Source organism: Coregonus lavaretus (assembly GCF_964263955.1).
Source record: "Coregonus lavaretus genome assembly, chromosome: 34".
In the NCBI taxonomy this organism is placed as follows: Eukaryota; Metazoa; Chordata; class Actinopteri; order Salmoniformes; family Salmonidae; genus Coregonus; species Coregonus lavaretus.
Window position 1 is genome coordinate 14973683 of NC_140021.1, and position 14323 is coordinate 14988005.

At 44.6% G+C, this 14323-nt stretch overlaps 1 protein-coding gene across 3 annotated transcripts in view; it reads right to left on the bottom strand.

Moving 5' to 3' along the window:
- sema5a (sema domain, seven thrombospondin repeats (type 1 and type 1-like), transmembrane domain (TM) and short cytoplasmic domain, (semaphorin) 5A) overlaps nt 1–14323 on the bottom strand; it is a 192829-nt gene that overhangs the window by 97672 nt on the left and 80834 nt on the right. For all 3 annotated transcript variants that reach the window (XM_084152038.1, XM_084152039.1, XM_084152040.1), the window contains 2 exons: nt 12434–12496; nt 4943–5041 (listed from right to left, as the gene is read on the bottom strand). In XM_084152038.1, coding sequence (XP_084008164.1) covers nt 4943–5041; nt 12434–12496 — 162 coding nt within the window. The remainder of the gene's footprint in view (nt 1–4942; nt 5042–12433; nt 12497–14323) is intronic.

The window sequence follows — 14323 nt, forward strand, 5'->3', positions numbered from 1 at the left end:
AGTCTGAGATGAAAGGGGGTATTGATGGAGCTCATTCTGTGTGTTGAGGGAAGTGTTTGGGTCGAGCTGGGTCTGTAAGACGGGTGGAATGGGGATAGAGTATAGATAGAGGTTGCATCTATCATGCATATTAAAGCAATGGAGTGAATGAGTTCTCTCTTCAGGACACACAGCAGCTGTGGTTGGGAGGACAGGCTGGGGAGACGGGTCACTTTCACACCTCTAATAGCCAATCATTTGAGACACACACTCAGTGCTGTTGACTTGGCTTTCAGATCATCTCTCTTTCACTCCCTTCCTTCCTGGTCAGTTGCTATGTTACACTTCCTTGCAGCCGTCTCATAAATGTGATCAGACACAGAGAGAGACAGCCAAGCAGGTGTTTGGTGTCTGATGATTCATAGCTGTCTACAGGGCAGCAAAGAGGCCATTGGGTCTGCAATAATAAGCTCTATATAATCATCATCATCATACTCATCATCATCATTATACTCATCATCATCATCATCAAAATCATCATCATCATGACCATCCTCATCCTCATCATCATCATACTCATCATCATGACCATCATACTCATCGTACTCATCATCATCATCATCATCATCATCATCATCATCATACTCATCATCATCCTCATCATCATCATCATCATCATCATCATAAGCATCATCCTCATCACCATCATCATCATCATACTCATCATCATCATCATAATGATCATCATCATAATCATCATCATCATCATACTCATCATCATCATCATCATAATGATCATACTCATCATCATCATACTCATCATCATCATCATACCATCATACTCATCATCATCATCATACTCATCATCATCATCATACCATCATACTCATCATCATCATCATACTCATCATCATGACCATCACACTCATCGTACTCATCATCATCATCATCATCATCATCATCATCATACTCATCATCATCATACTCATCATAATCATCATCATCATCATACTCATCATCATCATTATCATCATTATCAGTGGCAATATCATCATCGCCATCATCAATATCATGACTAGAGGATTTCATTATCTAATTTCTGACAAACCCATAGAGTGGGCAAAAATAATCCTGCCATTCAACGCCAGAAATATTGATAAGGTCTTGAAATTAATTAAGATATTGTCATGAATGAGGACATTTGGAAATAATTAATTTCGGTAAATGCCAGTAAAGACAGTGAATGGGTCATTAACGGGATATTAATCTGTGATTATGTACACACATTATGAAAACTAAATGCATATTTCTTTCTCCTCTCTCTCTCTCTCCCTCTCCCTCCCTTGCGATCTCTCTCTCTTTCCCTCTCCCTCCCTCTCTCCCTCTCCCTCCCTCTCTGTCGCTCTCGATCCCTCTCTCTCTCCCCCTCCCCCATCCCTCCCTCCCTCCCTCCCCCCCTCCCTCCCTCCCTCTCGATCTCCTTCTCTGTCACACTCAATCCCTCTCTCTCTCTCCCTCCCTTGCGATCTCTCTCTCTTTCCCTCTCCCTCCCTCTCTCCCACTCCCTCCCTCTCTGTCGCTCTCGATCCCTCTCTCTCTCCCCCTCCCCCCTCCCTCCCTCCCTCCCTCCCTCCCTCTCGATCTCCTTCTCTGTCACACTCAATCCCTCTCTCTCTCCCTCCCTCGTGACCTCTCTCTCTCTCCCTCCCGCTCTCTCCTTCCCTGTCTCTCGCTCCCTCCATTCCTCTCTCTCTCCATCTCTGTCGCACTCAATCCCTCTCTCTCTCCCTCTCCCTCCCTCTCCCTCTCTCTCCATCACTCTCTCTCTCCCTCTCTGTCGCAATCAGTCCCTCTCTCTCTCTCTCCCTCCCTCACAATCTCTCTCCCTCTCCATCCCTCTCTCACTCCCTCTCTGTCGAACTCAATCCCTCTCTCTCTACCGCCCTCGCAATCTCCCTCTCTCTCTCTCCCTCCCTCGCGATCTCTCTCTCACCCTCCCCCTCTCTCCCTCTCCCTCTCCCTCTCCCTCTCCCAATCCCTCTCTCCCTCTCGATCTCCTTCTCTGTCGCACTCAATCCCTCCCTCTCTCTCTCTCTCTCTCTCTCTCTCTCTCCCTCGCAATCTCTCTCTCGCTCCCTCTCTGTCGCACTCAATCCCTCTCCCTCTCCCCCTCCCTCTGTCTCTCTCTTTCTCTCTCACTCACTCTCTCCCTTTCTCTCTCTCACTCCCTCCCTCACGATCTCTCTCTCCCTCTCCCTCACTCTCTCTCCCTCTCCATCTCTCTCCCTTTCCATCCCTCTCTCCCTCTCTCCCTCTCTCCCTCCCTCGCGATCTCTCCCTCCCTCCCTCCCTCCCTCCCTCCCTCCCTCCCTCCCTCCCCCCTATTGCCCTCTCTCCCTCTCCCGCCCTCTATGTCGCTCTCGATCCCTTTCTCTCTCCCTCTCGCCCGATCCCCCCCTCTCCTTCTCTCTGTCGCTCTCAATCCTTCTCTCTCTCCCAGTCTCCCAATCCCCCCTCTCTCTCCCTATCTCTCTCTCCCTGTCTCCCAATCCCCCCCTCTCTCCCTCTCTGTCGCACTCAATCCCTCTTTCTCTACCTACCTCTCTCGCGATCCCCTCTCTCTCTCTCTCTCTCTCTCTCTCTCTCTGAACTCTATAGCTATGCAGTACTTATCTTTCATATTAGCAGACCAATTCAGAGTAAATATGTGTTCTCCTATAACAGGGCTGATGAAATACCATCGTAATAATGTTTTGACATTTATACTATATGTATTTCTGACGCAGTCGTTATGAGACGGTGACCTTTGCATTAGCTGCTTTTGGAGAAAAAACAAATGCCATTACAAAGGTAAACCCCCACCGTCCCTCCCTCCCTCCACCTACCTACTATATAATATAACCAACAGCCCACACACTTCCCTCAGGTTAAACTGCAGGTTTATATACGGTAGGTGGAGTAGAAGCAGAGGAGGATAGAGTAGAAGAAGAGAGGAAAAGAGAAGGTAGTTGCAGATAAGGAAATAAAGTTGTCACGATCGTCTAGAACAGACGAGGACCAAGGCGCAGCGTTGCAGGCAAACATACTCTTTATTAAGAGACACGATCAAAACAACAAACGATACGTGACAGTTCACGGTCTACCATAAACAGACTAGAAACAAAATCCCACAACCACGAATGAAAATCATACAGTTTAAATATGGCTCCCAATCAGAGACAACCAACGACAGCTGACACTCGTTGCCTCTGATTGGGAGTCACTCAGGCAAACATAGAAACAGACGAACTAGAACCCCCAACATAGAAATATAACACATAGATCTACACACCCTGGCTCAACATAACAGTGTCCCCAGAGCCAGGGCGTGACAGTACCCCCCCCTAAAGGCGCGGACTCCGACCGCGTCAACCAAATACCACAGGGGAGGGACCGGGTGGGCACTCCGCCTAGGCGGCGGATCCGGCTCCGGGCCTGATCCCCGCTCCCTCTCCAACCCCCCAAAGTACCCCTGGTCTGGTCTGGCCCCGCTGGCCGGAGCTGGACTGCACACTGAGCGGATTGCTCTAGCTCCGGCGTAAAACATCTGACCAGTGCCGAACCAGGCACCAGTGGAACAGGCACGGGCCGTGCCGGACTGACGACGCCCACCACTGGCTTGGTGTGGAGAACAGGCCGAGCCGGGCTGACGAAGCGCACCACTGACTTGGTGCGGGGAGCAGGAACGGGCCGAGCCGGGCTGACGAAGCGCACCACTGACTTGGTGCGGGGAGAAGGAACGGGCCGAGCCGGGCTGACGAAGCGCACCACTGACTTGGTGCGGGGAGCAGGAACGGGCCGAGCCGGGCTGACGAAGCGCACCACTGACTTGGTGCGGGGAGCAGGAACGGGCCGAGCCGGGCTGACGAAGCGCACCACTGACTTGGTGCGGGGAGCAGGAACGGGCCGAGCCGGGCTGACGAAGCGCACCACTGACTTGGTGCGGGGAGCAGGAACGGGCCGGGCTGACGAAGCGCACCACTGACTTGGTGCGGGGAGCAGGAACAGACCGGACCGTACTGGGGACACACACCACTGGCCCTACACCGGGATCTGGAACGGGCCGGACCGGACTGGTAACACACCCCAGTACCTCTCGCCGTGCCTCTACACCTTCCATCCCCTCTTCGACCAGTGGCCCCCGTAACCTGGCGGCCTCCTCTGCCAACCCGCTGGACCGCTCTATCGCGGCCTCCTGCTGCCCCGACGTCGTGAGCCCCCCCCTAAAAAAATTCTGGGGGTCTCTCTTCCCCGTGGGCCAGGCCTCTATAGTTCTCGCCCAACTCTCGCTCTTCTGCCTCCAACTCCCGCTATTCAGCTCCTCAATTGGCTTGACCCAGTCGAAGCTCTTCCTCCATTGTTCCCAAGTCCACTCTCTCTGCTCTTCACTCGGCTTGACCCAGTCGAGGCTGCCACGGAGATCTGCTAGGGATTTCCATGGCGATGGCTCCTCGACTCGCTGCTTGGTCCAGTTGTGGTGGGATTTTCTGTCACGATCGTCTAGAACAGACGAGGACCAAGGCGTAGCGTTGCAGGCAAACATACTCTTTATTAAGAGACACGATCAAAACAACAAACGATACGTGACAGTTCACGGTCTACCATAAACAGACTAGAAACAAAATCCCACAACCACGAATGAAAATCATACAGTTTAAATATGGCTCCCAATCAGAGACAACCAACGACAGATGACACTCGTTGCCTCTGATTGGGAGTCACTCAGGCAAACATAGAAACAGACGAACTAGAACCCCCAACATAGAAATATAACACATAGATCTACACACCCTGGCTCAACATAACAGTGTCCCCAGAGCCAGGGCGTGACAAAAGTAGAGGAGAGAAGAGAAGAGAAGAGAAGAAAAAAGGAGAGGAGAGGAGGAAAGAGGGGAGGATAGAAGATACATGATTAGATTCTTACTGTGCGGTTGGTGCAGATGGGTGTGAAAGCGTTGGTTCCACAGGTGAACAGTCTATCTCCATTCACCAGCAGCACTCGGATGTAGTTCTGACACTCCTCCTGTGGTGAGGACAGAACAGCACAGCTAACATTAGCACTCATAGAATGACACGAACACAGGAAAAAACACCTTAACCAAGTTTCAAGTATTTGCCATTTGTAAGTACATACATTGGAATTTCTCTTCAACGAGAGCTCGAAAAAGGTAGAAGAAGATTTTTTAAAAACACAACAATTACATACAATACAAATAATTACATATGCAAGATAAGAAAGTATATGTGTAAATACTAGCCAGTCATATCCAAACAATGTACTAACTCTGAATAATGATGCTGCAGCCCTAGAGTACCTACAGATGTAGGATCTTAATTTAAGACAGTTTGCTACAGCAGGAAAATTATCCTGCAGCAAAAGGAAATGTGAATTCTTATGTGGATTAATTACTGAACATTTTTGTAGGGGTTGATACATTTTTCATAAGGGAAAATCAAGTCTAAAATTTTAAAGTGGAAATGACAAACTTCAGAAGCCTTTTTAAACCTCAAGTTTTAAATGTCCTGCATTGCAGGAAAGTTCTCCTGCAACAGGGTGATCAAATTAAGATCCTACATCTGTATCGGGAGTTTTTCTTTGCCTCTGTTGCCTTGGCTAATCCTTTGGGGGTTAGCGTTAAGCCTGGGTTGAAAAGTGCTATACAAATAAAAATGAATAAAATGTGATTGATTGAAACAGTGAAACAACACGACCTCTGTTTCCCCCAACACTATTCACACTGATCAGTCTGTCAGGGACTTTGTCAAAAACACACAACACTAACACGATGCTAGCAGTGAGAAGTTGTGTCAGAACATGTGCATTTTTGCATCGTCTGACTGGAGTCTTAAAATAAACCACTCATACAGTAAGTTCCCCTGAGTCAGTCTGAAGGGACCTGGTGCTTGTGGTTCTGAGGGGCCCTTGTTCAGATTTAGGGCCAGTAAATCAGACTGTCTGGGGTACTAGAGATGCCCGGAGCCCCTCTCTGTCTCTCCTTTTTCCTCTCTTTCTCGCTCTTCTATCTCGCTTTCTCTTTCTCCTCTCACTCACTTTCACACTCTCTCTCTCCTCCACCTCTCTCTATCAGTGGTGCCTGATTTAGGAGTGTTACAGGGGACCGCTGAAGGGGGAGTGGGAGCTCTATATGTGTGTCTGTGGGAGTGGTAGAAGTCGGGTATGTTTTATTCCCCCCTATCAAGATGGAGGTTAACTCGTAAAACGATTCGTTTTCCTGTACTAAGCACATTGTATGTGTGTGTCTCTCTCGCTGTGTGTGTGTGTGTCTCGCTGTGTGTAGCTGCCTGTGTGTATAACTCAACTCAGCACGGCGGTTGTTCCCCCAGTAAATAAGAAGCTGATTTTAATGTGTGTCTTGCGTCACTTGTTGAAAACTTCCTGACAAACATTCAGGCTCCTTACAGTAACACGGAGACTGTTACGCACGGCTCTCGAATGACAAACCAGACAGAGCTGCCTCCCGTCAATTTAAGTCCCTTTTCTTCTCCTGGTGGAAATAAATCAAAGGCGGTTCAGAGAGGCAGACACCGGCTTTAAAGAGCACAATCACTTGTAAATTCACTCAAGGCAGAGACACCGTATCTGTGAAATAACTTAAGTTACGGTATATTGCTGTGCGGCGGACTAAGTAATAAAACACCCAACTCTGCCAAGTAAATGGGAGAGAGAGATAGATAGAGAGAGAGAGAGTGAGAGAGAGTGTGAGAGATAGAGATTGATAAAGAGAGAGTGTGAGAGACAGAGAGAGAGAGGGAGAGAGAGAGAGAGAAAAAGAGAGAAAGAGAGAGAGAGAGAGCAATAGAAAGAGAGAGAGAGAGAGAGAGAGAGAGAGAGAGAAAGAGAGAGAGAGAGAGAGAGAGAGAGAGAGAGAGAGAGAGAGAGAGAGAGAGAGAGAGAGAGAGAGAAATATATAGGCAGAGAATGATGTCTTTAATGCTATTCTTAGTGTTCTGTACACTACAGGAGTGTATCTTCAGAAGCAACAACAAGAAAAACAATTCCAGTGGAGTCGGCAGTCGGGAACAGTCGGGAACAACTCCTTAGGACTAAGGTAGCTTAGTCTGTAATTCAGAATGACACTATTATGTGTTGTGTTGTGTTGTGTGTGTGTGTGTGTGTGTGTGTGTGTGTGTGTGTGTGTGTGTTATAGGCCTCTAACCACCTTTCACAGAGGGATAAACACACATAAGGCCAATCTCTCAGACTTCAACCAAAAAACTGAAATACCCAATAGGCCCCTGCAGTTCAGCACACGGTCACATTCAGTTATAAAGCATGTTATTTGGAGGAGGGTATGCAGGAAAACCACATATATACACACACACACACACACACACACACACACACACACACACACACACACACACAACAGAAGAAAGGAAAACAGTGTCTGTGTATAGTCAGTTTAAATGAAAAGGTGTGTACTAAACCCACTAAATCCTACTTCAGACATAAATCACACATTGTTGTCCATGAGGGACTTTCTCCAGTTTGAGTTAAGTCTAAGTTAAGTCTGAGTTATGAGTGGATATGTTTCATGTTGGGATGAGTGTGTTAACGGCCTCACCTCTGACTTGCCACAACTGAAGTAAGCTCCTTTAGTGAACTCATCACAGTTGTGTTTGTGTGTGTGCACGTGTATACACACAGTGCTCACTGATACAGACAGAGTGCATTTCTGGAAATTACCGTAATGCTTTTAAATCAGCACTTTTAGAGAGCAATGAACTAAAGTGGTACCAATTGATAAACAAACCTGGGTAACTCTTTCTATGAAGCCCATTTGCAGAATGCATTATACAGCATTAGACATGCACTAATAATGCAGTATAAGCATAGTTATAGACACACATAAAGACTCATATAGACTCATATTTCAAATACCAATAGTCAAAATGCATTATAAGTATCATCATAATCACTTATAATATACAGCAACATAGTGCTTCATAATTGCTGATCACTTCTTCCTCAAGGATCATACAGCATTATGACTATCAGTGTGATGCATTTCAAACATTTTTGTCAATGAGCAGCACATGATTATTACAGCATCATAATCTTTGTTATGGTGTGTTATAGCATACTTATAAGCCACTATAACAGTGGAGGCTCCTCAGAGGAGGAAGGGGAGGACCATCCTCCTCAGTGAATTTCATAAAAATAAAAATAGTGAAAGCCGGAGGACAGCTAGCTTCTGTTCTCCTCTGGGTACATTGACTTCAATACAAAACTTAGGAGGCTCGTGGTTCTCACCCCCCATCTATAGACTTACACAGTAATTATGACAACTTCCGGAGGACGTCCTCCAAGCTATCAGAGCTCTTGCAGCATGAACTGACATGTTGTCCACCTAATCAAAGGATTAGAGAATGAATCTAGTATTGAAAGCATAAGCTACAGCCAGCTAGCACAGCAGTGCATAAAATGTGGTGAGTAGTTTACTCAAAGAGAGAGAAATACAATAGTTGAACAGTTTTGAACAAACTACTTTCTTCCAAACTTAAGGAGAAGCAAGAGAGAGAGAGAGAGAGAGAGAGAGAGAGAGAGATTTCGTAGTATTTTTTATTCACTTTCACTTTCACTTACTTAGAGTGGAGTGCAGCTAGCTAGTTTAGCCTACTTAAACACCTGGCTCAAACAGAGGGATGCTATGTTAGCTAGCTGGCTATGGCTATCCAACACTGGAACTCTTCCAAGTCAAGGTAAGCTTTTGGTTTTATTAATTTATTGCCACCGGGGCCTGCCGGTGTAACAGCTAAACTGCTTGCTGCTGACAGTACACTGTACTGCATGATTCTAGCGGGTTTACTAATGCGTTAGTTCTAGTAGCTTTGTTGACTATGAAGTGACAATGATGTAGGCTGTGTGTAGCGGTTAGCGGTCATGATATGAAGGTTTGGCTTGGAAAGGTTTTTTCACCTGGTCACAGACAGCTGATGTGTTGTGCACTGAAGTCCACAAGCGAAGGGAAAATATGATAGGGGGAGAGCTCGTAGATAGATGCAAGAAGGAATTATATATACAACGAGCTGTTTGTAAGTGGCTGCTATGAAAGTGAACTTTGTTTGCGTGTGATCAGGGGTGTATTCATTCATTGCGCCGAGTCTGTTAAAAACATTTCTTAAACGGAAGCAAAAAGAACGAAACGGGGATAAACATACCTGAATTTGTCCAATAGAAACTCTCGTTTGTAACTGTTGATTACATCCTAGATCAACTAGATGCAGGCAAGAGTGTGCAAGGCGGTATTGAATGTGTCACTGTCTGTCACCTTGATTACTCAAAATTCTCTCGACCTGTGCACCTACGTTGTAAACTATCATTCATAGGCTAGGTTATAGCAACCTCATGATGGGTACAGGGAAAATTAGAGTATTGTGTTGTAGCCTAAACTTATAGATGTTACATTGAGTGGGGTGAATGAAATATGAATGACATCCAATATGCTGTAATAGAAATAAGGCCGTGTTCATAAAAAAGAAAAATCACTTAAACGGCACCAACCGTCATAGCACTATAAAGTCATCTTTGATTGCTTTAGGTCAAGTGATGAAATGCCTAAAGCAGACAGCTATGATAAACCATAAGCTGTTCCTATACAATTATAAAGTGGTCATTGTCTGCTTTCAGTAAAGTGAAACATTCAGAATGTTTCATGATGAGATACTGTAACACAAAGCTTTTCATTCTTTTGCACTCTTTTTTACTCAAAACGTAACATAAATTGCCTCAAAATTGTACAATTTACAATTTGGCACTCCTCCACATCGTAATAACATAAATAATCCCAAAAATAAAAAGTCATTTCATCACGTTACCTAAAGCAATCAAAGATGACTTTATAGTGGCTTATAAGTATGCTATAACACACCATAACAAAGATTATGATGCTGTAATAATCATGTTCTGCTCATTGACAAAAATGTTTGAAACGCATCACACTGATAGTCATAATGCTGTATGATCCTTGAGGAAGAAGTGATCAGCAATTATGAAGCACTATGTTGCTGTTTATTATAAGTGATTATGATGATACTTATAATGCATTTTGACTATTGGTATTTGAAATATGAGTCTATATGAGTCTTTATGTGTGTCTATAACTATGCTTATATTGCATTATTAGTGCATGTCTAATGCTGTATAATGCATTCTGCATATGGGCTTCATAGAAAGAGTTACCCAAACCTGAAAGTAACAAACTGCAAACCTACTGCCTTTTTAAATGCTCGTTTGGGACAGAACCCAATAAGCGTACTGTTTTAGCCAAGCAATATCAAAGCTCTTTTACAAAATGTTGATTTGGAGTGGCCCCTCTCGCTATTGAGACTGGTCGATACACAAACACTCCCCTAGATCAAAATCAAATCAAATCAAATTTTATTTGCCACATGCGCCGAATACAACAGGTGTAAACATTACCGTGAAATGTTTACTTACAGCCCTTAACCAACAATGCATTTCTTTTTTAATAAAAACAACAACAACAAAAAAGTGTTGAGAAAAAAAGAGCAGAAGTAAAATAAAATAACAGTAGGGAAGCTATATACAGGGGGGTACCGGTGCAGAGTCAATGTGCGGGGGCACCGGCTAGTTGAGGTAGTTGAGGTAATATGTACATGTGGGTAGAGTTAATGTAACTATGCATAAATAATTCACAGAGTAGCAGCAGCGTAAAAATATGGGGTAGGGTGGGGTGGCAGTGCAAATAGTCCGGGTAGCCATGATTAGCTGTTCAGGAGTCTTATGGCTTGGGGGTAGAAGCTGTTGAGAAGCCTTTTGGACCTAGACTTGGCGCTCCGGTACCGCTTGCCGTGCGGTAGCAGAGAGAACAGTCTATGACTAGGGTGGCTGGAGTCTTTGACAATTTTGTGGGCCTTCCTCTGACACCGCCTGGTATAGAGGTCCTGGATGGCAGGAAGCTTGGCCCCAGTGATGTACTGGGCCGTACGCACTACCCTCTGTAGTGCCTTGCGGTCGGAGGCCGAGCAGTTGCCATACCAGGCAGTGATGCAACCAGTCAGGATGCTCTCGATGGTGCAGCTGTATAACTTTTTGAGGATCTGAGGACCCATGCCAAATCTTTTCAGTCTCCTGAGGGGGAATAGGCTTTGTCGTGCCCTCTTCACGACTGTCTTGGTGTGTTTGGACCATGATAGTTTGTTGGTGATGTGGACACCAAGGAACTTGAAGCTCTCAACCTGTTCCACTACAGCCCCGTCGATGAGAATGGGGGCATGCTCAGTCCTCTTTTTTTTCCTGTAGTCCACAATCATCTCCTTTGTCTTGGTCACGTTGAGGGAGAGGTTGTTATCCTGGCACCACACGGCCAGGTCTCTGACCTCCTCCCTATAGGCTGTCTCATCGTTGTCGGTGATCAGGCCTACCACTGTTGTGTCATCGGCAAACTTAATGATGGTGTTGGAGTCGTGCCTGGCCATGCAGTCAGATAAACGTGTATGTCCTTTTTGTAACGATAGTTCCATTGAAACAGAAGTTCATGCCTTGCTTTACTGTGGGTTGTACAACAACATTAGAGATGATCTTTACTGTGGGTTATACAACAACATTAGCAATTATCTTTACTGTGGGTTATACAGCAACATTAGAGATGACGTTTACTCTGGGTTATACAGCAACATTAGAGATTATACTTACTGTGGGCTATACAACAACACTAGGGATGATCTTTTTGGTCAGCTGTCCAGCCAAAATGAAAAATGTCTTGATGAAAATAATCAACTATGGGAAATGTTATTAAGAAAAATGTCTGAGCCATGTAAATGTCTGAGCCATGTAAATGTGTGAGCCATGTAAATGTGTGAGCCAAAGCCTGGCATCTAATCCTCCAACGGAGACATTTATTTTAAAGTACCTAGTTGTCCTTTCATCCACTGTATTTAATAATATAAAATAATTATGCATACATGTGTGTAGATTATGTAATGTATCATATTTGACCGTGATTGTGTTTAGTGTCTCAACTCAATTTGAGCGGTCCACGATGTGCTTTCAAAAACCTGTATTTTGTATTATTGTGGAGTGACATTTATATACATTGTTCACACACACACACACACACACACACACACACACACACACACACACACACACACACACACACACACACACACACACACACACACACACACACACACACACACACACACACAAACAAACAAACAAACAAACAAACAGAAGAAAGGAAAACATTGTCTGTGTATAGTCAGTTTAAATGAAAAGGTGTGTACTAAACCCACTAAATCCTACTTCAGACATAAATCACACATTGTTGTCCATGAGGGATTTTCTCCAGTTTGAGTTAAGTCTAAGTTAAGTCTGAGTTATGAGTGGGTTTGTTTCATGTTGGGATTGGTGTGTTAAAGGCCTCACCTCTGACTTGCCCCGACTGAAGCAGGCTCCTTTAGTGAACTCATCACAGTGCCACTCCGCCTCCTGTCAACACAAAAATAACATTAGAAACACAATATACTGGTGTTAAACTGCATTAGAAACACACACTGAAACAGGATGGCACAATGGAAACACATAAATAGGCATTAAACGAAGAGAACATTAAACATTGGGCAAAAAACGATGAATTGTTCATTAACAACATTGTAAACCCACAATAAAACAGCTTTTAGAAACACTCAATAAACTGACACTTGAGCAGGAGACAGCAGTTTAATATTGAACAATGAGAACATTCTATAATAGCCGTTTTCTGTAGGCAGGAATACCACATCACATTGTTTTAAATACGGTGTAGACTATTTCCTCCAGTAAGGTCTTGAGTTTGTTTGACCAGGTGGTATAGTATTAACCACTACAACCAACCCCTTTCCCTTCCCCTTTCCCATTCATGTATATGGCTGTGGTTCATCGACCCACACAGAGGTTGAATGAATACATCCTACACAGCAGACCGCATCGTATCGGTGTATCAGTGCACGTTAAATACGAACACTGAATCCAATTTACGTGCCCACCCACTAGGGCCCACTCCACACACGAGGGAGCGAGCACAGAGACGGATGACAATGTGATTTACGTCAGGGGAGAAAATGAAGGATACTTAGACATGAGGGAGCGAGCACAGAGCTGAATGTCAATGTGATTTACATGGGAGGAAATGGTGAGCTGCTTTTCACAATTTTACTAGCAGAGAGGAATTAGGAGATAAAACCCAGGCCTATCCTCTAAGGGGGATAATTCAATACACTCTGATTCCTCCACTGTAATTTCACTTCTGGTCCTCCAGGGGGTTTTCATTGATAAAGGTACTGTAGTAATGGAATGTAATTACTGCTGGCGTCAAACCAGTGAGACAATGGAGGGACGGAGGAGGAGAACAGCCATTATCGCCACTCCAGAGATTAGGGAGTGAATGGAAAGTTTCTGTAATAATTACTGTACCACTGTAACTTAATGTACCACTGTAACTTAATGTACCACTCCGTAAGTTTATGAACCACTAGCTAGCTATAATTCCATTGTAATTGTATGTCTCATTGTAACTCTAGACCACCTTCCCCAACCTTTCATTTAGCCAGGTAAGTCATGGAGAGCAGTTTCTATTTTTACAATATGGTAAACTACTTGAGGGAACTTTATACTGTATGGATAATTTTTTTGTAGGATATCAAATAAATCATGTTTACATCTGAAATGTACTCTATATTTCAACTTTGTATCAGGATGAAACAAGGGGAAAGTAGCCTAATAAGTTGAAACCCCCTTTAACATTAAGAACCTGTTAAACTATACCAAATGTATTTCCTTCTTAATGTGTTTGAGCCAATCAGCTGTGTTGTGACAAGGTAGACACATCTCAACATCAACTGTTCAGAGGAGATTGTGTGAATCAGGCCTTCATGGTCGAATTGCTGCAAAGAAACCACTTCTAAAGGACACCAATAAGAAGAAGAGACTTGCTTGTGCCAAGAAACACGAGCAATGGACATTAGACCGGTGGAAATGTGTACTTTGGTCTGGAGTCCAAATTTGAGATTTTTGGTTCCAACTGCCGTGTCTTTGTGAGATGCGGTGTGGGTGAACGGATGATCTCCGCATGTGTATTTCCCACCGTAAAGCATGGAGGAGGAGATGTTATGGTGTGGGGGTGCTTTGCTGGTGACACTCTGTGATTTATTTAGAATTCAAGGCACACTTAACCAGCATGGCTAACACAGCATTCTGCAGCGATACGCCATCCCATCTGGTTTGGGCTTAGTAGGACTATCATTTGTTTTTCAACAGGACAATGACCCAACACACCTC